Source organism: Myotis yumanensis, unplaced genomic scaffold (genome assembly GCF_028538775.1).
Source record: "Myotis yumanensis isolate MYYU_CA2020_CCGP unplaced genomic scaffold, mMyoYum1.0.hap1 SCAF_6, whole genome shotgun sequence".
Classification (NCBI taxonomy): Eukaryota; Metazoa; Chordata; class Mammalia; order Chiroptera; family Vespertilionidae; genus Myotis; species Myotis yumanensis.
Genome location: NW_027223757.1, coordinates 7,558,779 through 7,584,479, shown reverse-complemented (window position 1 = coordinate 7,584,479; position 25,701 = coordinate 7,558,779). Strand labels below are relative to the sequence as shown.

General features: G+C 39.5%; 1 protein-coding gene across 3 annotated transcripts in view; it reads right to left on the bottom strand.

Annotated features, from left to right (window-relative positions):
• Nucleotides 1-25,701, bottom strand: part of RGS17 (regulator of G protein signaling 17) — an 86,838-nt gene that overhangs the window by 34,429 nt on the left and 26,708 nt on the right. For all 3 annotated transcript variants that reach the window (XM_070417443.1, XM_070417441.1, XM_070417442.1), the window contains one exon: nt 6,601-6,744. In XM_070417443.1, the coding sequence (XP_070273544.1) occupies nt 6,601-6,719 (119 nt within the window). In that variant the 5' untranslated portion in view covers nt 6,720-6,744. The remainder of the gene's footprint in view (nt 1-6,600; nt 6,745-25,701) is intronic.

Genomic DNA, 25,701 nt, shown 5'->3' with positions numbered 1-25,701 from the left:
TCAATCCCCAGTAGGGCACATACAAGAATCAACCAACGAATGCATAAATGGAGAGAGGGACAACCAAAAGCACGTTTATGAAGAGTTTAACATTTACTAAGCCGGGTCTACCCATGGTCTGGGAACTCTGGGAACCAATGTGGAACAACAAATCTGTGTGTGTGTGTGTGTGTGTCTCCCTTGCTCTCTCTCTCTCTAATAATCAATAAATAAAAATTTAAAAAGAAGCTATTAAAAAAATTTATCTAGCATGGCTGGCCTGGGTCAGTGGTTGAGTGTCGACCTCTGAACCAGTAGGCCACTGTTCACGTCTCGACCAAGGCATATGCCCAGGTTGTGGCCTTGATCCTCAGTGTGGGGTGTGCAGGAGGCAGCCAATCAATGTGTCTCTCTCATCATTGATGTTTCTATCTCTCCCTCCCTCTCCCTTCCTCTCTAAAATCAATAAAAAATATACTTAAGAAAAGAAAATTTATCTATGCCATGCAAGATAGAGTTTCAATACTGTAGAATTTTTTGTAAATGGCATTTACGATGGTCTGATTACAAGTGCTATGAAGTCCTATGCAGCTAACTTATGTTCTTACTAGAGGCCCGATGCACAAAATTCGTGCAAGAGTAGGCCTTCCGCCAAAACCGGTTTGGCTCAGTGGATGGAGCGTCGGCCTGCGGACTGGAGGGTCCCGGGTTCGATTCCGGTCAAGGGCATGTGCCTGGTTGCGGGCACATCCCCAGTGGGAGATGTGCAGGAGGCAGCTGATAGATGTTTCTCTCTCGTCGATGTTTCTGGCTCTCTGTCTCTCTCCCTTCCTCTCTGTGGAAAATCAATAAAATATATTTAAAAAAAAAAAAAAAAAAAAAAAGAGTAGGCCTTCCTTCCCCTGGCTGCCGGCACCGGCTTCCCTCCGGCACCTGGGACCCGGGCTTCCCTAGCAACCCTGGCTTTGTCCAGAAGGTCATCCAGAAGGACATCTGGTCTAATTAGCATATTATGCTTTTATTATTACAGATCTGCGATGGATCGGGTCTCTGAGGAGGACAGGTATGGGAAGACACTCTGTTCACTAGTGCTTTGGATGAAATGACTCATCTTGCCTGTGTGAGCAGATTTATTTCCAGAGGGTGGTTTCTTTACCATGGAGCAGACGTGGACTTGTTTTTCCTTTCAAAAAATATCCTTTGGCTTTTAAAGCATGCATCGTAGTGTTTCCATTGGCAGAGAGCTGAAATGTGACAGCGTCAGAGGATAAAATAGGACGTTATTTTTGCAGATTTGAATTATAGAGGCTGCGGTGATTGTTATAAATGGAGAGAGGGACAACCAAAAGCATGTTTATGAAGAGTTTAACATTTACTGAGCCGGGCCTACCCATGGTCTGGGAACTCTGGGAACCAAAGTGTTCAAAGGGGGATGACTTGAGCTTTCACAGGGATCATTTACTAAACTCAGCCTGTGACCAATTTCTCCTGAGAAGAATGAAGGAGATCTGATTTGGGCCAAATAGCATAGGAAGGGCACATTAGTACATGCGATGGTGAATTCAATTGGAAAAGTTGTATTTGATGTCAGCCTTGAAGAGTTTGTAAAGGAAGAAGCTTTGGGCATAGGTCAGATCAACTCTGGAAATGAAAAGTTTGGAAGTGTCATCTTCAAGTGGACAAAACAAAGGATGGATATTCAGGGACTTGCATTTCAGTCCCACTTCTCTCACGGACGGGCGTCGGGGCAGGAGGCAAGCCTTCCGTTTCCTTCTCTGTGAAGGCAGACACAGCATTTTTCCAGCTTTTTAACGAGGGTATTTTTTCTTCCAAACAAAAGCTCATTGCTAAGTCTAATATGTAAAATAGCTACAGACAGAACAATTCCCTCAGAAACTGCAAGGGGGGAGCCTGGGACTGGGGTCAGCCAAGCGGTGGGTCTCCACACACCCACTCCCCCAGAACTTTCTCCTCACCACCAGGAAGCAGCATGAGAGTCAGTGGGGAGAGAGAGTAGCTGAAATCTCTTGAATCTGAATTTTTTATGACTAAACATGGACACTGTCTTGCTTGATAGGACATCACTAGGAGCCACAAGGAATTAAAACAGGGATCGATTAGCATCTAAAGAGTTTATTTGAAAAAAACAATAGTCTGGATTATTTTAATGTAACCTCTGATGCTAGGAGAGGACCGGGGACAATTTGGAAATGAGCTTTAAGCTCAAAATGCATTTTGAAAGCTCCATCTCCTTCTTGAGGCACCTTTTTTGTGAGCGCACAGCAGTTTGATTTGCGAGGTGCGTTCACACATGTCCTCCATGTGCAACTGTCTGAATGACCTCACAGTTCACACTGTCCCAGAAACGGCAGTTTCATGAGGACCCCCACATCCTGCAAAGGTTCCTTTCTCATGAAGAAGGGGAAAAGCATTAACCACCTGAAGAGGCGGGGGTCACTTTGTTTGAATCCTGATGTAAGAGAAACATTGAGTTTTGACAATGGCGACCTTGAATCTGTAGACAAGTCCTAACTAAACTATCTCTTCTCCTGGTCAGGAAAACCTTGGTCTCTCGTATAGAATTTGCAAATGTAGAGACTTCATTTTATGGCCAAGACTCAGGCTCCCATGACCCATGTATGTAACACAGGTGAAATGGTCTACACCTCACTCCCTTGTTTTTCTCGTCCCGAAACAAGGGCTGTGAGGAGAAGAGGGAGACAGAGAGGCTGATCTGGCGAAGGAAGTGGCCCCTAGATAGGGCCAGAGACTAGATCAGCTTAATCAGTCACTGTGACCAAAATCCCAACTTTTTACAGTTTTGAAGGAAACTGGAAATATTCAGCAGTTATGCACTTGCTCTCTGTATATCCCCCGCCCAAATAAAGTGTGATGGTAATTTTATAAAGAAAGGGATAACCTTAAACATAGGAGAAGAGTTGACAATGAACTATGAATGAGAAATGCAATTTGAGGGAAATGCTGTATTGTTTCAAACGTAACATCTGAGCCTAGGTTTAGGTATTTATATTTATTACTAGATATAGACATTTATTTTCCTAGCACTCTTTCCTTAAAAGGAGGAAAAGTCAGCTACATGACAACTGCTTCTATTTACAAATGACAGTTACTCATATTTTGATTTCTAACTTTTTTTTGGTCCCTAAATTACATTTTTTTAGTGTTTCTGTGTGTTCTGCTCCTTTGACCTAGCCTGGAAAATTTGAAGAGCATTTCTTTCTTTCTTATTCCTTCTCACTCTAATAAGCCTTTACAAGTTTTTTTTCCCCCCTAAACTCAAAGTATAAAAAAAATAATTTTTTGAAAATGCATGTGTAAAGGACATTTTCATTTGCAATGAGATAACAGCCATAGGTCAAGACAGTTTAACTTTCATTTTCTTCATCAAGTTGTTTACTGTAGAAATTACCTCTACTTATCACATACTAGAGGCCTGGTGCATGAATTTGTGCACAGGTGAGGTCCCTTGGCCTGGCCAGCAATCGGGCCAATCGGGCCTCTTGCCCATTCTCGATCGGGGCCAGCCAGTAGGGGCAGGAGGGAAGGAGCTGTGGGAGATTCTGATCCTGATGATTGAGGCTGGCCAGCGGTGGGGGGAGGGGCCGAGGGAGGTTCCGATTGGGGCAATTGGGGCCAGCCGGCCGGGGGGGAGGGGCCACGGGAGGTTGGCTGTGGGAGCACACTGACCACCAGGGGCAGCTCCTGCATTGAGTGTCTGCCCCCTGGAGGTCAGTGCGCATCATAGTGACAGGTTGACCGGTTGTTCCAGTCATTTGGCCATTCTGGTTGCTTAGGCTTTTATATATATAGATAGAAGACTTATAAATGTATATATTGTGCATCTTATAGCCTACACCAGTGATGGCGAACCTATGACACGCGTGTCAGAGGTGACACACGAACTCATTTTTTTGGTTGATTTTTCTTTGTTAAATGGCATTTAAATATATAAAATAAATATCAAAAATATAAGTCTTTGTTTTACTATGGTTGCAAATATCAAAAATTTTCTATATGTGACACGGCACCAGAGTTAAGTTAGGGTTTTTCAAAATGCTGACACGCCAAGCTCAAAAGGTTCGCCATCACTGGCCTACACTCAGGTGTCCATGGTTCATGGCTAACAAACACAGTTCTTGACAATGATACTCTAGAACTAATAGAACTCACCCAATGCACCATGTGTCTACATATGTGTCACCATAGAGGTATGCAGAGTTAATGCAGTTTCCAAAAGCTGCTCTACATCCACAGTCTGTGCAATGCGGCAATGTTATGCTCACAAATTCATGTTGAATATTTTGTTATTTAATGTTCACATTAAGAATTAGTAAAAGCAAGTCTTGCTAAATATCTGTTGGACAGCAAATGAATATAATGCAATGAATCTTCAGTACTTGATCTGTTTTGGTGTTTTTGTTTCTTTTGTGTGTGTGTGTTTTTATTAATTTCAGAGAGGAAGGGAGAGAGAGAGATAGAAACATCAATGATAAAAGAGAACTACTGATCACGCCCCTTATTGGGGATCCAGCCTGCAACCCGGGCATGTGCTCCTGACTGGAATAGAACCCAGGACCCTTCAGTTCAAAGGCCGACACTCTATCCACTGAGCCAAACCAGCTAGGGCTGTTTTGGTGTTTTAATCCTGAAGCAATTCAGAATTAAATATGGCAGGTAAATAAAATCATATACTAATTATTGGAACATGGTCTGGTGCAAATGAGAATAGAAGTAGTATAATTCTCAGCACTGTGTGACAGTGTACTTGAGATATTTACATAGAATTTAAATAAAATAGCTGCTTTCTTTTCCAATGTATTTTTTGTATTATAACCACAAGCTGATGTTTTTAACATACATTATTTCAAACCAACTCCTCTTTAAAGAGATTTTATGTTTCCAATATGAAGTGTTCAATAGCCCAGTGAGCTAACTCTTATTAAATGCATGCTTAAATGTGTCAGGCACTGTTCTCAGCTCGTATGTGTTTTATTTCATTTAATGTTTACAGAAACCTTAGGAGGTAGGGATTCTTACTACTGTCATTTGACAGATGAGGAATCTGAGGACATTAAGGAACCTGCTGAAGGTCAAGCAGATAGTGATGGATGAGGATGAGTTTTGAACCCAGGCAGTTCAAGTTCAGAGCCACCATGTTAAGTCTCATTTGCACCATGCCATAATCCACTGCGTTTCATGGGTTAAGGCCAGAGGTTGGTGATCTCTTTAGGAGTGATACAGAAAAAAAAAAAAACGTTTTTATTGAAATATTTCTCTCTTCTGGAACTCTGTTTCCTCCATTTGAAACAGTCAAGGCTTAAGAATGAAATAAAAGGAATAATTTTTTACTTTCCCTAACAAAGAATCATCATCTGGGCAGCAATTTTGGTATTTATACAACCTACTTTAAATCCTCCGAGTCACAGTATCGGATGGTTTTCTGCAAATGAAGTGTTCTCGATGGTCAGAGCTTGTTCTACACCAAGTTTACCACTGCACCAGGACACACACTTCATCTTCTACTTTGGCCACGATGCTAGAACGTCATGTCACCACATCATGACAATAACCCGAATGGATGCTGGGGACCAGTGGGGCTCATGCAGGCATTTGGTCCTTTCTCTAGGGCTTGAAATCGTCCCGGGGGGGGGGGGGGGGGGGGGGGGGAGTCCAGAAAGCCACCTCTAACCCAGAAGATCCCCTTGTGAGTTGGATCCGAGACGACCTCGAAGCCTACGGTTCTTCGGAAAGTTCCACTAGTCTAACATCTCCCTGAGAAAACACATCTGCACATATCTTGGGACTCCGGGTCTTACTGCTTTTCTTACTTGAAGGTCTTTTGGGAATTTGGAACTGGAGCAGGTTTTCTGAGGGGCCCGAATCATGGACATTTAGCACTAGATGGGACCTTGGGATTCAACTTGAGCCACTCTTCGTTTTGCCAACAAGGAAGCCAAAAGACAGAGATTACAACGTTAATGCCACAGAGCCAGTCAGTGGTAAAATCGCAATGGAAAGCAGATTCTCTGGCTCTGAGTTCAGAGTTTCTAATTAACCGACTTGGCCTTCATACCCATCATAGCCCCTGGCCTTTAGAGCTGTCAGCACGAGTCTGCGACGCTTCTTTTACTGCCTTTGTCAGGGCTCTGAGGCGAGGCTGCCACCCTGACTCAGTTTTCTGACTCTGGGACTGAATGAGCAACGCCCTACGAGATAGCGTAAAACTAAAACACACACGTCCAATACTACTAGATGGTATCTCAATGTTCTTGCACCTTCTGTAACATTGGAGGACATGGTTTATTATTAAATAAATATACAACCATAATCTTATTTTCACCCATATCTTTAAAGAAACATGGGTGAAGCAAAACATGTTATAATTTTTCATTCTTTACTATCAATTTAAGTATAGATTCTGAGGAAATGCATTTTTGCATATAGAAAGGCTAGCGTTAAAGCAATGATGCTCTCCAATAATTTTTACTTTTAAAGGAAGAAGACAGATTGAGATGTTTGTATGACCCTAAGAACTGACATGATGTCCACTCTCGTTATGACCGCACTCAGCTAGGGTATCTTACAGATAACAGGACGTACCAGGAGCAGCTGCAACAACAGCACCAACAAAAGCAACACGTGTTGTTGGGCCTCTGGTTTCCAGGTGCTTGAGACACGGCAGGTGTTCCCTCATTTTGTGACTGCTGCCTCTTTCGCATTTCAGCTACGGTAGTCCCGGATTGGCTGAAAAGAGAGAGAAAACATAAGGTAGGGGGGGAAAAATCACAATAAAGATAAGGAAGTAAGGAAGCATAATTTGATTAAAAGATAGGGGAGGGAAGAGCGTTTAGAAAAGGTGAAAACAAATAGGCCTGGGCTGTCAAATTAAAATTTCTCCCGAAAAGTTTCTAGGAGGATACCCTAAAAGCTTTTGGGGACAAACTTCTGTCATTACCTGCTGCATAAGATCATAGTAACAATATTGCCACAGAATCGGAATCAGTTGGGAAGGTAAATATAAAGTTTGGAAATGTATTTTTAACTTCCTTCTTTACTCAATGATTACATCTGCTTTCCTGGATGAACTCCTTTCAATGATTATAGGGGGTGTGTAGTTCTCATTTCTCCACTGATGTTTACAGTAAGTTTAACTGAGCTCCATAAATCACCATTGCGAGGTTTTTAACGACATAACGCTGTGTGGAAGATCAGGTTTGTTTTTGGTGTTCGCTCACATTTTTTTTTAAACATTCACTCTCCTCTTTGGCACTTCCAGCGCACCCTCCTGGGCTGATCTCGATAATATTGGCAACGCGCCTCATGCTGTTACATAACCTTTCCCCCCACCACCCAGATCTATTTTCATTTCATAGAGAATTGTGAAAAGATAAAAAGGGATGCGATCAAGGAGAATGACTCTGGCGGAACTTATATTACATATCATGGTAAACAAGAAAACTATTGGGGTATAGAGTACCATACCTGTGACCTTACATATTAGACCCAGTGAGTTGATTTCTATATATAAGCCCAATCCTGATCTGGGACTTAGTTGCGGATAAAAAACGAAATTTTGTTTTAGTACAATATCAAATTTACTATGACCTCTTTGAAAACAGAATGAATTCTGCTGAATGATGTTTTTCAGATATATGCAATGTATGTAAATCACATACATATGTGGTCATATGTGTAACCGAGAGCAACACATATGAAAAGTGTAAAGCATTTCCGGTTATTTTGGTACTGTGACCAAATACGCATCACATCTTTAGTTCTAAATACAACGATACTTTTTAAAAATACTGTATTCTTGAAAACAAAATAAGATCTCTTTAGACCAGAAAACTACAAAATGGTCAGTTAATGGGGGCTAAAGCCAGAGACAGTTTGCAATTCAGGTATGGGAACAGGAAGATGCAGAGGCCCCGTACTCCAGGGGGTAAAGTGCTCCACTCTGAGCTCTCCACAGGGAGACCAGATCCCAGGGCACCTGCACAGAACAGGGGCTGTGGATCTGCTACTCATAAAAAGGTGCTGAAAACACTATCTGTCCCACTCAATAGTGTCAGGCTGCAGGAGGGAGAGGATCCAGACCTGTCCTGGGCCGAGCCCACAGGCTCAGTGACATGGGTCAGAGACCTGTCCAGAACCACTAATGGATGTGGGGCAGGGATCCTGAGATGCTGATGAAAGAGGTACCGAGGGACCAGTGGAGACGAGAGAAAAGCATCACATTATGAAGAGTGAGTGAGAGTGAGAAATATACCTCTCACTTGATGTGTTTCTTGAAAACAAAAAATCTAAATAACACTGAAAAATAGAGAGCCAACTCAACAACCAGGAGATGGCTACATTCCTGATCAAATACAAAAACAGAATCATCTAAAACTAGTTTAATATGCGTTTTTTTAACGTAAACAATGTGATAAAGGAAATACTATGAGAACATTTGTGCTGTTCATGCAAGAGAACAATGAATTATAAAAACAAATATAGGCAAGCAGGAAAACAAGGAGAGAGAATGAAAAACAAATGTAAAAACAAAAACACATAGTCATCAAAAATATTCAAAGAGAATAATATCTGCCCAGAATTTAGCAGAAAGTAAAAAAATGAAACACAAAGGAGACAAGTACAGTGTAGCATGGAAAGGCTCCAACATATGCCCAATAAGATTTTTATCATAAGGAGAAAACTCATGGATTATCAGAGAAGTATTATTTTCAGGGAATTTGGCTGAGAACTTTCCAGAATTGAAAGAAAACACAACAAAACAAAGCTTCACATTAGAAGAGTACATGACATGCTGCCCAGAACTAATAAAAGTAGAGTCACACTTACATGGATTCTAATAGAACCACAGAAATGTGAGATAAAGAAGTAAGCTGAATTATTGCCCACAGGGCGTAGCCTGTACTGACAATAGCCTTCGTGGGCAATACCAGATGCCAGAAGACAAAGGGCAAGGGAGTAGTGTTTTCCATGTGCTGAGGGAGGAAAGCCATCACCTACAATTTTATAGTGAGCTAAATGCAAATTCAACTGTGAAGATGATTTATGATATATAAATTGAGTTTATTTCTCAAATCCTTGCTGAAATCTACTTTGGCAACTATCAGTTTTTTTCTTGGATCTCTTCAAAAATTATATGTGTCTATATATCACTTTGCTGTACACCTGAAACTAATATAAAATAATATTGAGCCCTGACTGGTTTGGCTCAGTGGATAGAGTGTCAGCCTGCGGACTGAAGGGTCCCGGGTTCGATTCCAGTCAAGGGCATGTACCTTGGTTGCAGGCACATCCCCAGTAAGGAGTGTGCAGGAGGCAGCTGATCCATGTTTCTCCCTCATTGATGTTTCTAACTCTCTATCCCTCTCCCTTCCTCTCTGTAAAAAATAAATAAAATATATTTTAAAAAATAATATTGAATGCACACTGTGATTGACAAAATAATAAAAAAGGAAGATATGAGAACATTCTTTTCCTTTCAAAGTTAGGAAATATAAAACGATTACTCTTATATTTATGCATTACAATGAGATGGAATATTATACAGCTATGACAAAGAAGGAAACCTGTCATTTATGAGAACCTGGATGCACTTGATGGCATTATGCTAAGTGAAATAAAGCACATAAGCAGATTGTGTGATCTCACTTCTATGTGGAATCTAAAAAAGTTGAATTAGCTCTAGCTGGTATGGCTAAGTAGATAGAATGTCAGCCTGTGGACTGAAGGGTCCTGGGTTTGATTCCAGTCAAGGGCACATGCCCAGGTTATAGGCTCCATCCCCAGTAGGGAGCATGCAGGAGGCAGCTGATCAATGAGTCTTTCTCATCATTGATTGGAATAGAGTGGTGGTTACTAAGGGTTGTGGTTGGGGGGAAGGGGGATGATCCTGGTCAAAAGATACCAACTTGCAGTTAGAAGATGAATAAGTTCTGGAGATCTAATGCCCAGCATTGTGGTTATAGTCAATAATACTGTATTATATACTTTGAAGTTGCTAAGGGACTAGATATAAAATATTTTCATCACAAAAAATAAATCATAAATATGTGATGTGATGGAGGTGTTAGTAAACTATAGTGGTAGTCATATTGCAATATGCAGTATAAGGGTATTAAACCAACACATTGTACACCTTAAACTTATAGAGTGTTATATGTTAATTATATCTCAGTTAAAAGAATCTTTACAGTTTGAGCAATGAGCAAAATAAAACAAGCTGAAATGTAAGAGATTAATTATAAGGATATGAACTTGGATAAAAAACAACAACTGCATAAGACTAGGATGAGAGAAACATGGTTTACAGAAGCATATAAAAAATTCTAGGTCATTTCCTGGACAACAAATTCAGTAGTAACCAACTGTACCATGTAAACATAAGAGTCAATGGGAATTTAGAATATATTACTAGAAGCATTTCTTTTTTCTATAAAGTGCTGGTGACAGCTTGTCTCTGGACTTGTCAATGATTATGTTCAAGTCTGGTCACAACTATTTAAGAAAGAAATTGAAATGTTTTCAGAAGACCAGAAGGAGGTGTGTTAAAAAAACAAAAACATCTCATAAGAACACTGCTTTTATAGCAAAGGTATTAGCTCTAAAGAAGACTAAGATAATCAGAATAATATAGATCTGTTTTGTAAGGGATCGGGCCTAAGCCGGCAGGTGGACATCCCCTGAGGGGTCCCAGACTATGAGAGGAGAGGACGACAGCTCTCTCAAGGTAATACCAGAGAGAGTCATTCATAATGTGCCAACAAGCTGGTGTCGTACAATGTTTTCAGGCTGGGATGTTGAAGATTCCCACCAGTGTCTTTTTGCTGAGACATCATTTTACTTCTTACTGGGCAGGTTTTTATTTCCATTGGGTGGAATCCTCCTATCTCAGGGATCTACACAAAGGCTTGATGAGTGAGGAAAGAAGACTGCTGGCTTGGTTTTTCATTTCACCATGAACGTTGCAATTTTTATCACACGTAAAATGAACTGAGTCTCAAGTGACTCATAGTACCCACAATCAACTCCTTATCCAACAAACTTCATTATGATTGCAGCCATCTTGTCATGTTTTGTGAAAGCATTCCCTTTTCCCATACAATTGTTGATTCAGAGTTTAGCCCGCCAAAAGGTATTTGCTAAATAAGCCAAACCTCTGAGGCTCTCCTTAGCACTGGGATGGACAGGGAAGCCACTCACCACGTACAGATATTTGTGCCTCGTTGTGATGTATTTTCCCTTTGAATGGAAACATCTCATTGCTCAGTCTTAAATGTCTGATAACTACCCTGCTTTAGCCAAGCCCGCATATGTCTATGTAATGGAGCAAGCTTTCAATGTGACTTCTTGTCTCAAGCATATTTAGCCAATAAAAGTTGTGTCCAAACCAGTTTTTTGCTTCTTTTTTGGGGGGGGTGGGGGGGAGAATTGGGGCATATATTTTAGTGTGCTATTTTCAAAATTGTGATACAGTAGTTCCCCCTTATCTGAAGTTTCACTTTCTATAGTTTCAGTTACCTGTGGTCAACCGTGGTCTGAAAATATTAAATGGAAAATTCCAGAAATATACAATTCATTAGTTTTAAATTGTGTATTGCTCTGAGTACCTCACTTCATCTCATTCCGTAGGCATTGTATCGTCTCACATAATCACAATAAGGGTGAGTCCAGTACAATAAGATATTTTGAGAGACCACATCCACATCAATTTTATTTCAGTATATTGTTATTGTTCTATTTTATTATTAGTTATTGTTGTCAGTCTCTTACTGTTCCTCACTTATAAATTAAACTTCATCACAGGCATATATAGGAAAAAAATAGTATACACAGGGCTTGGTACTACCCACAGCTTCAGGCACCCCCGGGGGATCTTGGAATGTATCCCCCGAATAAGAGGGGACCATTGAACTACCCTATCAATGGTCAGCTTACTTATCATCCCGTCTCTTTCTTATTTCTTCCCATTTGGGCAGACATTGATGCATTCCTCTCAGTGCTACAGAGCATTGTGCACCCACCACTGTGCTGGTAATTTGCATACAAGCCTGCCTAAATTACTGAACCCTGACTCTCTACAGTCTCCCCCTTTTGGAGTCCCCAGCCCCTGGTGGAGGCACTTCCTCCGGGCAGTCTTGGCAGGCCCTCCCAGCCTGGGGGAAGCTCCTTGGCCCGGCCCCACCGTCTCTGACCTATCACTCCATATGGTTCTATAGCGGTGCCAGGTGTGCTTTTCCTACAAGGCCGGGCGCTCCGTGAGTGCAGAGGCTGAGCCGTTCATCTCCGTGTTCTTGGTGCACATGGAGGGGTAATTATGTGTCTCAATTAAGCTCCCACCAAGAAGGGGTATTTTATGAGCTGGAGCCAGTCTTTTACGCCACAGAGAACCATTCCTCTATTTTGCTCAGAGGAAAGACGTTAATTTAATGGGGAGAAATGTCTCTCATAAAGTTTATCACTTTTTTCTTCTGAAAACGTTGGTATCTATCTACTAATGTTTCTGCATTTTGGAATCTCGTATAAACCAGCATTTATGTAATTGTACACAGACATACAAAATTAGTCACTTTGATGTCCATGTCATCAAAATGACATGCGGTAACAAAGCACATCACTTCCAGGAACTTCATCGCACGAATGAGCTTGAGAACCAGTGAGCTCAGTCAATATGTGTTAAATGAGTGAAACAAGAGACATGGAAAGCTTCTTTCTAGCACAGGTTTTCTTACAGACTCCAGATTTGCCCTGAGATAAAGGGGAAGGTCATTCAATTACCTGGCAATTTTAGAAAGTCAAGGAGACTGATACTCACACAGTAGAGCTTTTAGAAATCTAATTTTTACCTGGCTTATTCGGGCTTTGCTTTAGTTTAGAAAGGCAGCATTAGCTTAGGGTAAATGTTTTAGAAATTGGACCAAAAATACCTTACAGTAAGAGCACTCTTTGGCATAAACACTGCATGGGGACAATGAGAGCCCTTAGCATAACCCCGGGACTTCCCTTGTCCGTTCTAAAAAAAATGCCATGATGAACGTGGAGCCATACGTGTTTCCTTAGGAAAGTACTGACTGCACTTCCATCTGCGTGACATATTCATTTTCAGGTTCATCAAACTGCTTTTTCAGAGAGCATCGTGGGGATGCTTATGATTTCAATTCACATAAAGATAAGCAAGTTAATATAAGGAAAGAAAAAAAAAGACTTAAAATGGGAAGAGAAAAAAAAAATAGAAGAGAAAACAAAACTACAATACTTGAAAAAGGGTGTGCTGGAGACCATTCCTCCTAATAACAATTATTCATACATGGATTTAAGGACGCTACAAAATCAGGGATAATCGCTGTGGAAGTTTCATACAGAAAAATGTTCATATAAATACCTTAAGTGGGGATAAAGAGGTTAATACCATGTAGAAGCATCCCCAGAAGGAGCTAAAACACAAAACATATCCCATTCATGTTTGTGTTTATTGCAATATCCTTGTATGCTGTTCAATCTTTTTCTACAACTAAGCCATGTAGGCTGCCTCCAATTCACACTTGCTCTTCATGATACTCTCTATATGAGGAAGAGCTTCACATGCCACCTCCTCAGGTGTATTCCGAGTCTGAATGAGTTAATTACCTACTGTTTCCAAAGCTACATTCTGTATAGTTTGTCTTACACCAACAGACATCGAAAAGAGAATATTTAAAGATACAATCAAGTAACCAGGAACCTTCTTCCAAAGCCCATGTTCTATTCAAGGTAAAAAAAAATGTCTAAGAGGATTTATGGGGATGTTTCCCTAGAGCACATTATTATGGCTGTTTCATCAAATTTATTACTTCCCTTCAATCTGCCTTTCAGATAAGTGTTTTCAGCCAACTAGCCCATGTTATAAAGTTAATAGCAGCTCAATCTTTTTCCTTTTTTCATAAATACACCAGACAGTACACAAGCGACGCAGTCCATTCAATCAGCTCTCTTCACTCACACAGCAAAACATGTTTCCTCGTTCCAGGAAGAGTGGGCAGCCGCTTTTAGAAAGGCTGTGTGTGAAGATGAAGGGATAAAGGCTCTACCCAGAAGCCCCTGATGTGCTATTCACATTTCACTAAGTACTATCTGAAACGTAGAAAAGGCTAAGAAATAAAATGACAGGTTGTTGTTTTTCTTTTTTGGGGGGGAATAGGTTAGGAAAGCATAATTATTCTCCTCCCTGATGTATGCATGGAATAGCATCCATGTATATAAAAGGCTAATATGCAAAGTGTCCCCTCAGGAGTTCGACCAGGAGTTCTGTCGCTTGCTATGATGGGTGCTGACCACTAGGGGGTTGCACAGAACAAAGGAAGGCCTTGGCCAACAGCCAGAAGGCCCTGATCGGCCCTGATTGCTGGCCAGGCCTAGGGACCCTTCCTGTGCACAAATTTTGTGCACCGGGCCTCTAGTTGGTAATATAAGGAATCCTGTTGTTTTTGGTTTGTTTTCTTTCAAAGAGTAACTCTTGGGGAAGAAGTGGATATTGGCAGTAATATCCAGAACATAATAAAATATACCAGGCATGATAAATATGTACTCAGAATTCTAGAGTTGTTGTGAGATATTAAATAACTCTCTCCACACACAGATATATATGTACTAGTGGCCTGGTGCATGGATTCATACACACTGAAGGGAAATTAAGTAGAAGAAATATGTTAAATATTGCTATTTTCCCTTTCTCTATAATAGAAGTGTCAGAGATTAAAGAAAATTAGTAAAATGTATATGAAAATAATATATAAATTGATTAATAAATAAACAATAACAACATGATATAACAACAAAGACATGATATAAAACAACAAAAATATGATGTAAAAACAACATTGATAGAATCACTGATGAATTGATTAAACTTATTTTAATATCTCCCTGTATACCACATTAAGAGTAAAAATACTTTCAGAGTGCTTAACTAATTTCCCTTGTGATGAAGTATTTACAACTTTAACTTTAACATCACACGCTTTTCAAACTCAAGAGAAAGCAACATATAACTGACCACGTCCGAAAAAGGGTTCAGGTAAGAATATTCCTACTCTGTCTAGAGTTTGTCCTTGTGATTTATTAATAGTCATCACAAATGCTGGCATCACGGGAAAACTGTCTTTGAATTAATTTAAATGGGGGGCCAGTGTCAGATTGGGACAAATATCACACATGCGCGAGTCAATGTTTATTTTTAAATTGCCAGTGTATGTCATATATACCAGCCAGTCGGTTGGACGGTTGGATGGACATATGGTTCGTCACTTAGCCTTTTATATATGTAGATACACATATGTGTATATTTATGGTACTGAATATATGGTTTATATGCATATACATATATGTTGTGTGTATGTATACATATATATGTGTGTATATATGTATATATGTATACACACATATAGAGAGAGACACACACATTCAGAGAGAGAGAAAGAGAGAGAGAAACTAAGCCCAATGATGAGCACATAGCAAGTACTCATTGATCGTCAGCTATTCTCCTTGTCATCGTAATTCCTACTTCATCTATGACACTTTCCGGCCTCACTAATGCTCTGGATGCACTGTTGGTGGTAAAGGACCAGGGCTTGTTTTGTCTTTGTTTTTTTTTAATTTCCAATCAGCATGGAGCTATACTTTGGTTAAATACGATAAAAATAAATAACAAAATGAAAAGATCCCATGGGATATATAAGACCCAATTAGTTTTTGCTATTAGATTTTGTAAACATAAAATTACCATCAAATTGCTTTAACATTTCTAATTGCTTAGCCTCAATGTTCTTTACTTACTTTGTCATGGACCAATAACAAAGGCTTTGCCCATCAGCACATGGATGACGTGTGATCACACACTGAGTAGCAATGTTCTAATACTCATTGTCTGTACCAAAGGTCATAAAATGCATTTTATAGTCTAATACAGTAGTTGAGAGTTCAAATTATAGCTCTACCTCTTACGTGTTACCAAACCATCTTGAGCCCTAGGTCATGGGATTATAAAATGAAGATAATAGCATTACCCAATTCACCAGGATATGTGAAGATTAAAGGAAAAGATGCTTGTAATAAGCATAGTGCTGGGAACATGGCAACCTCTCAATTTATGTTAATTATACTTATTTTTATGTGTTTGCCTTTTCTGTACAAGTGTTTTGAAGATAAGGGGACTTATAGAATTATTTGCATCCGCAGCATCTACTTAGATAGAGCCCACCTGTCACTGGCCACCCAGTGAATGTGGATTATATTGATTTGTCATGTACAGACAGAAATATTAGTATGCACAGGAGGGTGAAAAAGTGTAAGCAATTCACATGCTGTTGGGAAAATGCCTTGCATTGCTCTGTTCCATGAATTACTGGATTTTGTCTATCTCTCCTGGTGGTCTAGGCTTCTATACATTTCCAAAGTAACAGCTAAATTTCATCTACCAGTAGGGAGATTATTACAGCTAAATTTCTCTACCAGTAGGGAGATTATAAGAGTCAGTACTCATTTAAATACCTGTTGGTGGTTCATTATACCAATAAATTTACAGTACTTTGTTTCCATTAGATATGAACTATGAGATATTTGATCCAAAGTTAAAAACATATAGATTGTGGTTTATAATTGAAGATTTATGAATACCAGAAAATCATCAAACATACATATGTTAAGTTCCTACTATGTACAGTTCATAACAGGCCGAAGATAGTGTCTTAGACCTAAAAATAAGATGAAAATGAAACGCAAGAGCTGTGTTAGAATTCAGATGTCTTCTAGGAATATTAAGATGTGTTTCATGTCAGTCTTCAAATATAATGAGGAGTGTTTTTTCCAGCACATAAAAATTACTGTGGAGAAAATGAGCCCCTCTGTCCACCAGAAAAGAGCTGTCTCCACTGGCGACATACATGTACACAGTTTTTTACATTTCCAAAGCTGATAGCTGATAGTGTTGCCAGTGGCTTGTTGTACAACAATTTAGTTCTGGCTGTTCACTTACATATAATCAGCACAGCTAAAGTCGGTGTTTCCGAGTTTTAACAGGCAGACAAAATCGATTCAACATGACTAGTATTTCTCCTAATAACACACCCCCTTCGCTGTGTTTGGCTCTGCATCCCTTGTTTAAACTTGTCACATAAAACATATTCTTAAGAGCGCTATTCATTTTCAACAGCTTCCTCACAACAAAACTCCCTGTTAAAAGCAGAATAGATGTCAGAAAGCCTTGAAACTCTCTAGTTACCATATTGAACATGACTGTGGAGTGGAGGGAAAAGGGAATATTTCCTTAATGCTGTAATTGGCCAGAAAAGGCTGCCTTCCCAGTTACCAGGCATAAAGCTGTTATAAACAGGATACGACTTATTAAAAATTCCTCCTTAGCCTTAGCAAATTAGATGTTGCCAGCAACCCTTAATTTCATCATTAATTGGGTTGGTAAGATTTTAGAAAGGATTTTTGTACTGCCCAGCTGGTGTGTCTCAGTGGTTGAGCATCAAGCCATGAACCAGGAGGTCAGGGATCCATTCCAGGTCAGAGCACATGTCCGGGTTTCCATTCCCAGTAGGGGGCGTGCAGGAGGCAGCCGATCAATGATTCTCTCTGATCATTGGTGTTTCTATCTCTCTCTCCCTCTCCCTTCCTCTAAAAGAAGTGGAAAAAAAGAAAGAATTTCTGCACATACAGCAATCCAATACCCAAGATAGCTTGTTGATTGATGGATTGATTGTTGTCCTTTGATATAGCAACCTCAGTTTGGGGAAAAGAACCCAAATCCATTCTCTGAGCTCTCCTTTTGAGACACTGCTAAGTGAGAAGAAGCTTGGGGAGGCAGGACATGGAATTCAGCATGAAGCCATGAGCTGCCCAGCCTGGATGCTGATCAGAATAGAAAGCAGAATTGAGCTGATTATTTCAACTACGTGAATTTACAAAGTGCTGAGTGAGTGACAATACAAATAAATGAGCTCATGCATTTTATTCTGTGCTCTATTGAAAGATTATTTGCATGGATCAAATTAAGTAATCTAGCTTTAAATAAATGGAAAATAATTTGATTTATTTTGTAAAATGTCATTCTTATTTGTCTTTCACAGGTAAACCTAGTTCAATATTGATACTATATACAGAGAAAAACACATGGAAATTTAGTATAGAATGACAATGAAAGTCAGTTTCTGACTTTTGAGTAGTGTTAGAAGAAATAATAGCTATTTAGAGAGAGATTAAAATTAATTAAATCCTCCAAATGTATACCAAAATATACTCTAAATATATTCCAGACATAGATGCAAAAATTAAAAATATACAAGTAGTAAAGAAAACACGTGTGAAGTCTTATAACCCAGGAGAAGGGAAAGTCTTGCAAATGATTATCAAATTCTAGAAAAACATAAAAGACTATTTCAATGGCAGAAAAGCACAGAAAAACAAACAAAAACACCACCATGAGCACACTCTATAGACTGATGATGACAAGGGAAAGAAAATATTTTTAATTTACAGCTTAAAGGGCTAATTTCCACATAAATAAAGAGCTCTTTTAAAGAAGAAGCAAAAACTGAGGAAAATGGACAAAAGATATACATATATGGTTCACTAAAAGGAAATATATAATTGCACTTTAACATAAGAAAACAAACTTTAACCTTACACTTAACAAAAGAAATACAAATTGTATTATATTGCTATGCTGCTTTCCAAATATCAGATTTATGAATCAAAAGCTAGGCAACATCTGTCAGAAAAGCAATGGAGAAAGAGCTACTATCTATCTACTCCTCGAGGGAAAACAAAATCAATCAGTCCTTATGGAGGGTAATCTGGCCGTCTCCAACCAAAGTACATATACATTTATATTTTGATGTAGCCCAGTGGTTCTCAACCTTCCTAATGCCCCGACCCTTTAATACAGTTCCTCATATTGTGGGGACCCCCAACCATAAAATTATTTTCGTTGCTACTTCATAACTGTAATTTTGCTACTGTTATGAATCGTAATGTAACTATCTGATATGCAGGATGTATTTTCATTGTTACAAATTGAACATAATTAAAGCATAGTGGTTAATCACAAAAACAATATGTAATTATATATGTGTTTTCCGATGGTCTTAGGCGACCCCTGTGAAAGGGTCGTTCGACCCCCAAAGGGTTCGCGACCCACAGGTTGAGAACCGCTGATGTAGCCAATCCCACCTCCAAGAATCTACGTTGAAGATTCATCTCTATAAATATGAGACAACATGTGCATGTTATTCATTACAATGTAATTTAGAGTAAAAAAAAAAAAGATGGGAAGCAACGAAAATGTCCATGAAGACGGGGGCTGGCGGCATAAACTACGAAACATTCTGTGGACAAAGTGTTCGTCAAATCTTTTCCCTGCTGCATGAGGACTGGCGAACTGTCCAACTACTGTGCTCCTGGCAACTTGATAAAATAGGGTTTCAACCATATCCCAGCAATATCGCCTGAGATGAAAGTGACCAGTGGCTGGTGAATTGCATCTAGATTGGTGGCGGGGGAGGGGGGATCGTAAATAAATGATAAATATCTTCACTGAGGATGGTGACTTTTGTAACTAGGCTTCTGCCTTATGGGGACCCTGAAAACTATGCCTATGGAGTTGTTAGAAGAGATACTGGCTCCCTGACAGCCATGGTGCCTTCCCACCCCCTACCCTCTTCCTACTCCCACTCCACCTGCTGTGGATCTCATCCCCTTGCCCTGAGGTGAGTCATGTGGGAGAAGGGCTGCTGGACTGCCTTTGAGCCTTCACCGGCTTGGACTGCGCTATGGATTTCTGCTGAGAGGAACACTGGGGCTGCCTTGGGGCTTCTGTCTTTGTCCTTCTAAGTAAACCAATAGTCTCCGGGGTCTGAATGGTCAGGAAAACTCACTTTTACAAAATGGAGAACTATGCACCTGTAAAAATAATAACTATTTCTGGACTGACATAAAATAATTTCTAGCACATCTGTGTTAAATGAGGAAATAAATGGACAGAATCATGTTTTGTGTGGGTATATAAAAGGAAATAGAATACATGTGAGTGTGATACACACACATACATACATATACATATTTGCATAAATATTTATATACTTTTACCAAAAAGTGACAAGAGCAGGACAAGCCAGATGTGATCGTGGTTCTGTTAGAGGGTGGGCAGGGATAAAGTAGAGGGAATAGGGACAATTAGAAGTCAGATTTTCAGATTATAACTTTTTACATGGTTATGACTTTTGAACCATATATTTTTTAAAATATATTTTTTATTGATTTCAGAGAGGAAGGGAGAGGGAGAGAGAGCTATAAATATCAATGATGAGAGAGAATCATTGATTGGCTGCCTCCTGCACACCCCCTACTGGGGATTGAGCCCGCAACCTGGGCATGTGTCTTTGACTGGAATTGAACCCAGGACCCTTCAGTCCCCAGGCCGACACTCTATCCACTGAGCCAAACCAGCTAGGGTGATGTCTGCAGTTCTTTACCTGAAAAATAGCCTCCTCTCTAGAAACCTCCCCTACAAATTCCAGTCTCCATCTTCCCCAAGCAAAGCTTGTATCACTACTTGTTTATTTGAATTTTGAGGGTAAGAAAACATGTGTCTCATTTACAATGAATATGTGATGAAGCTAAGAAAGTTAGTTTTCTCCATCAGTTTTTAGGGGATAGATGAATACAGTTTCCTTCACAGATTTTACAAAAGTTCTCTTTCGGTAAAAAAACAAAAAACAAAAACCATAAGGTCTATGCCATAATCAGATTTATGGGAAATAAACACTGTGTTATTTCTTTAAAAATTTTAACAAATGGACCATTTTCTTCAGGAAAGCTTGCAGAAAGAAAAGCTGGCAGAATAGCAAGTCTGTTTTTATGGAAATAAGGCCATTAGTTCATCTTTGATGAACACGACTCATTAATTCTTGAACCATACTGGTTGGGGAGGAGAGAAGGAGAAACAAACAAGAAACAGAACCAGTAAATATTATTCCAGCCTTAGATCCTGGAATTGAAACATAAGAGCTGCTACAACACGACCTAAATTTAAACTCAAAGAACCATATTGTAGCAAAGAAAATCTGAGACTGTAAGCTAAAATTACTTACCTTTGTTGATGCTACAAACTATAAAATGGCATGCCTATCTTGAGGAGACAATGTTAGTTTCACCATGTTAAAATCCACAATATAGTTTTCCAGATAAAGGGTTTATTTTTACTTTATTTTTACTTTTTAAATACATGTTTACTAATTTTAGAGAGAAAGGGAGAGGAGAGAGAGAGAGAGAGAGAGAGAGAGAGAGAGAGAGAGAGAGAGAAAGAGAAACATCAATGGTGAGAATCATTGATTGGCTGCTTCCTACACAATCTGGGGATCGAACCCACAACCTGGGCATACACACACACACACACACACACACACACACACACACCAGCCTGGATAAAGATCCAGAACAGAAGAAACAGCAGTGTTTTCCTACTGCATCCCTGTCGGGCCTTGCTCTGGATGTTTAGATATAGATCCTGTGTCCATGATCCCCTTAGAAATCTGTGAGCTACCGACAGGCCCTTAACAAATGTATTTTCTGTTTTATACTAGAATAGATTCTGTATCTGATTGACACAGAAATCAAGACACTTACATGGGGGTCAGTGGCAACCAGAGGATGGGCTGTATTAACACAGTCATAGATGTTGGACGGATTGGAGGAGGGTGAGGTACAAAGGAGGGGTACAGGACAGGAGTCAGCTGGCCTAAACAACTCTCAGAAAAGTCTAGTTGTGAAGGGGAGAGGAATGATGGAGAAAAGCTGGAAAAGGATGTAGAGTCATAGAGGAAAGTTTTCTTTTGAAAGATGAAAGTGATTTAAGGTTCCTGAGAAGACTGGGATGTAAGACAAAGGACAGGAGGAGATCACGTTAGCTAGGAGAAGCTGTGCCTCCTTGAATGTAATAGAAGGCTATGTAGGTACAGTCCAATGTACAGCTTCCGGAACTCCCGAGTGGCTGGGAATGTTTGTTCTGGAAAAGCTCTAACTGGTGCAAGAAGAGGAGCTGAAAAATGCGTAGGGAATTCCAAATGGTGAGTATATAGAAGTTATATGCAGTGAGCTATACAGAAAAAGACTCAAAATCATTGGTGTATTACTTAATTGAATGCATTTATACGCTATTTTCATTTAGATATGTGAACACTATAACCATGTTATGAATATTTAGATAACACAGCAAGAAAAAAATTCAATGCACAGGCCTGATAAGTTCTCAAGGCTTTTAAAATTATGGTTTTAAAAAATGTCATGCTCATTTATTTCTGTAAGGCATTTTTACTAGTGGCAATAGAATATATATGCAAATAGTATAGGACCTACTGTTTGCTACACTTAGGATAATTGTGTTTCAATCTTATACAGTATTCACAGTCATCATTGTAATGTATAATATTCAATTGCCATAATTTACTTAGCCTTTTCTCTCTTGCTAGCCATGGCTATCCCTAATCTCACTCATTGCACAGATTTGAATTATAGCTCTGAAAAGGACCTCAGGGGTTATCAGGTATCACATTCTCTTCATACAGAGAAGGCCAAGCTACAAAGAAGGCCAATAATCCCATCAGGATCATCCAGCAAATGAGCAGTAGAGGCTAGGCCAGACCCCTGCACCCTAACATGGACAAAGGGCAGGTTAGCAGAACCGATCGAACCTGCACTCTTCTAGCTCAGTACTTCTCAAAGTTCTAGCCTGTGCAAGGCTTCTTACTGGTCCACACTGAGATGAGGGGTTTGCAAATGAATAAGGGAAGCAGTGCCCTGACTTCTATTCTGTGACTGATCAGTAACTGTTAGCCCATAGACCAGCTGTAATCCGTGGGTTAGCCTTCGAGTAGTGCAGGTCTAATTGAAGGAAAAGTCACTCCCAAAATGTCTGGCTCTCCCCGTACCAACGAGTAAATATTATGTTGGAGTTTCATGGCCACATTTATTCATTACCCTGACATTTTCTTCGTTAACAAAATAATGCAAGTGCCCAAGATACTGACCTTCCAAAACCAGAGCAAACATACGGGGTCTACAAGTATAACATGACACGCTTACTGTGCAGGTGTATGGGACTCTATTTAGAGGGAGTCCCATAGGAAAGTGGAGTGTTGAGGAAGTGGCTGTACTTTTAACCTGGTCAACTTTTTTGCTTGATAGTTTAGCAGAATTCTTAGGATCCGTGTTTGTCTGGGTTTGTTTGAGAGAAATAAACCTTTGAAGGATAATTACATCTCTACTTATTCTCAGCCTTCAGCTATTCCTAACTAATACTAAACTAATTGGTTGTAGAATTTTTTTATGGATTTAGTCGCCAAATGCACCGTGGTAATTGTATCCTGTTTTTGTTTTTCGGTCCACGACCTGGAGAAAATGACAATACTAAAGAAAAAAAAAAAGGATGCAGAACGCATGACACCATGATTCACTATACCCATTGTGAACTGATTTTTAGAACAAATGAAAAATTTGGATAGGGTGCTTTAAAAAATGTATTCTATAATTAATAGGCTATCTGAAATTTAATTCTAAGCCTGAGAAAAATTACCATCGAATCACTAGGGTAAAATAGAACACCAGCGATCATTGACTTCATTTCCCACTTTATAAATCAGCCTGCACATCAATTATGCTGAAAAGAAATGACGAATCCCGTTTAGAGATCTCTAGAGGAAGAAGTGATGCCACAATCACTGTAATAGGTAACATATTTACAGCTACCCTGAAGGAAACACTAACTCCTACATGTCCCTTCCTGATTGGCTATATTCTTTCAGTTCAGAATGCTTAAGCATTCCTGGCAATATTCAAAACACATGGAATACACTATTAAATGTTTTAATTGTCACAAACACACTAACAAGTAGGTACTAGTATTTAACTCCATCATATAAAGGATTGGGAACTAAATTAAAGGTTAATGATATAACTTGCTCTAGACTAAACCTAAAGATGCCAGATGTGAGCCCAGGAATCTGTGCTCTTAACCACTAGCTTATGTTTCTCTCCTGGAAACGACAGTATTTTGATATCAGTGTTCTAAAGTAACGCCCCATTAATTTGGTAGTTTCGTCAGAGTGCTTCTTGTCTTTACCGACCTCCAACCCCATTTTTCTTCATTCTTCCTTTTCATAAAGAATGAACAATTATACATGGCTTAGGGCAGAACGGGCTTGGGATATCATAAAATTAAAGTGACACAGTCCACTTAAAAAAAAAATCCCTCCAAGCTACAATGTCAAGTGAGACTTGGAAATGCTAGAGGTCAGAACATTGCTCACAAATTATCCCGGTACAATTTAGCGTATGAGTTTTTTGGAATCACACAAAAAGCATCTGATGACTCATATAACTTGTACCATAGATGTGTTTTGCTGTTGTGCCATCCTTTTAGTCCAAGTACCCTGAGGAACAAAGTGTTAGAGAAGCTGTTATGGTTTCAATTTCCCTCTATGACTTGCTTTCATTTGAAAACCAGAAAAGGAGGGAAAATGGACTGACCAGCTCCTGACATTATCGGAGCTTCAGAATACTAAATTTCCACTTTCTTTGTATCAGGAGAGAGAATGCTACCTTGATGCAAAACAAACAAACAAAAACAAAAAGCAAGACCTATTGCAGAGATGGAAAAACAAACAAACAAACATAAAACAATTAGAGGAAATTCAGGACGCTGAATACATTAAGGAAGGCTGGTTCTGTGTTATAAAGGAAATAGTTACAAGGAAATAGAAGAGTTTTGCTTCACAATTCTTAATTCCTGTAGTTCTTAAAGGTGTTTTCAATACAGTGGTTACTGGAAAATTACATAAGCAATCCATGGGAGTAGGGCAGAGGTCTCAAAACTTTTTCCCAGCTCTTCCTCCCTCCCTTCCTCTTTTTCTTTCTTTCTTTCTTTCTTTCTTTCTTTCTTTCTTTCTTCCTTCCTTCCTTCCTTCCTTCCTTCCTTCCTTCCTTCCTTCCTTCCTCTCTCTCTCTCTCTCTCTCTCTCTCTCTCTCTCTTTCTTTCTTTCTTTCTTTCCTTCTTTCTCCCTCATTTACACACAGACATATACAGGGGTGAGCAAAAGTAGGTTTACAGTTGAGTACATGAAACCAGTTTTTTCTTATATTATTATCTATTAATTATTATATTCTTTGTATTATTTCCATACAAACAGCTGTAAACCTACTCTTGCCAACCCCCATATTTTCATTGGAGGGTTTTTATGCCTTCTCCCAAACAGACTACCCAATTTTGTTATAAATTACATCTCTATTATATATAATAAAAGGCTAATATGGAAATTGTCTCCTCAGGAGTTCGACCAACTGAGAGTTCGACCACTTGCTATGATATGTGATGACCACCAGGGGGCGATGCGAAATGAAGGTCCTGGCTGGTAGCCAGCAGCGAGGGGTGGGGGCAGTGAATGGGGGGGAAGGAAGGCCCCGATTGGCCCTGATCGCTGGCCAGGCCTAAGGACCCTACCCATGCATGAATTTTGTGCACCGAGCCTCTAGTAAAACATATTTGAATTAGGATGTTCAATTAAAAATTTTTAAATCTTTTTTTAATTACCACATTCACTGATGAGTATTACTTTCTGGTTTATGTATATATAAGATAATACAATGTTATGTTATTTA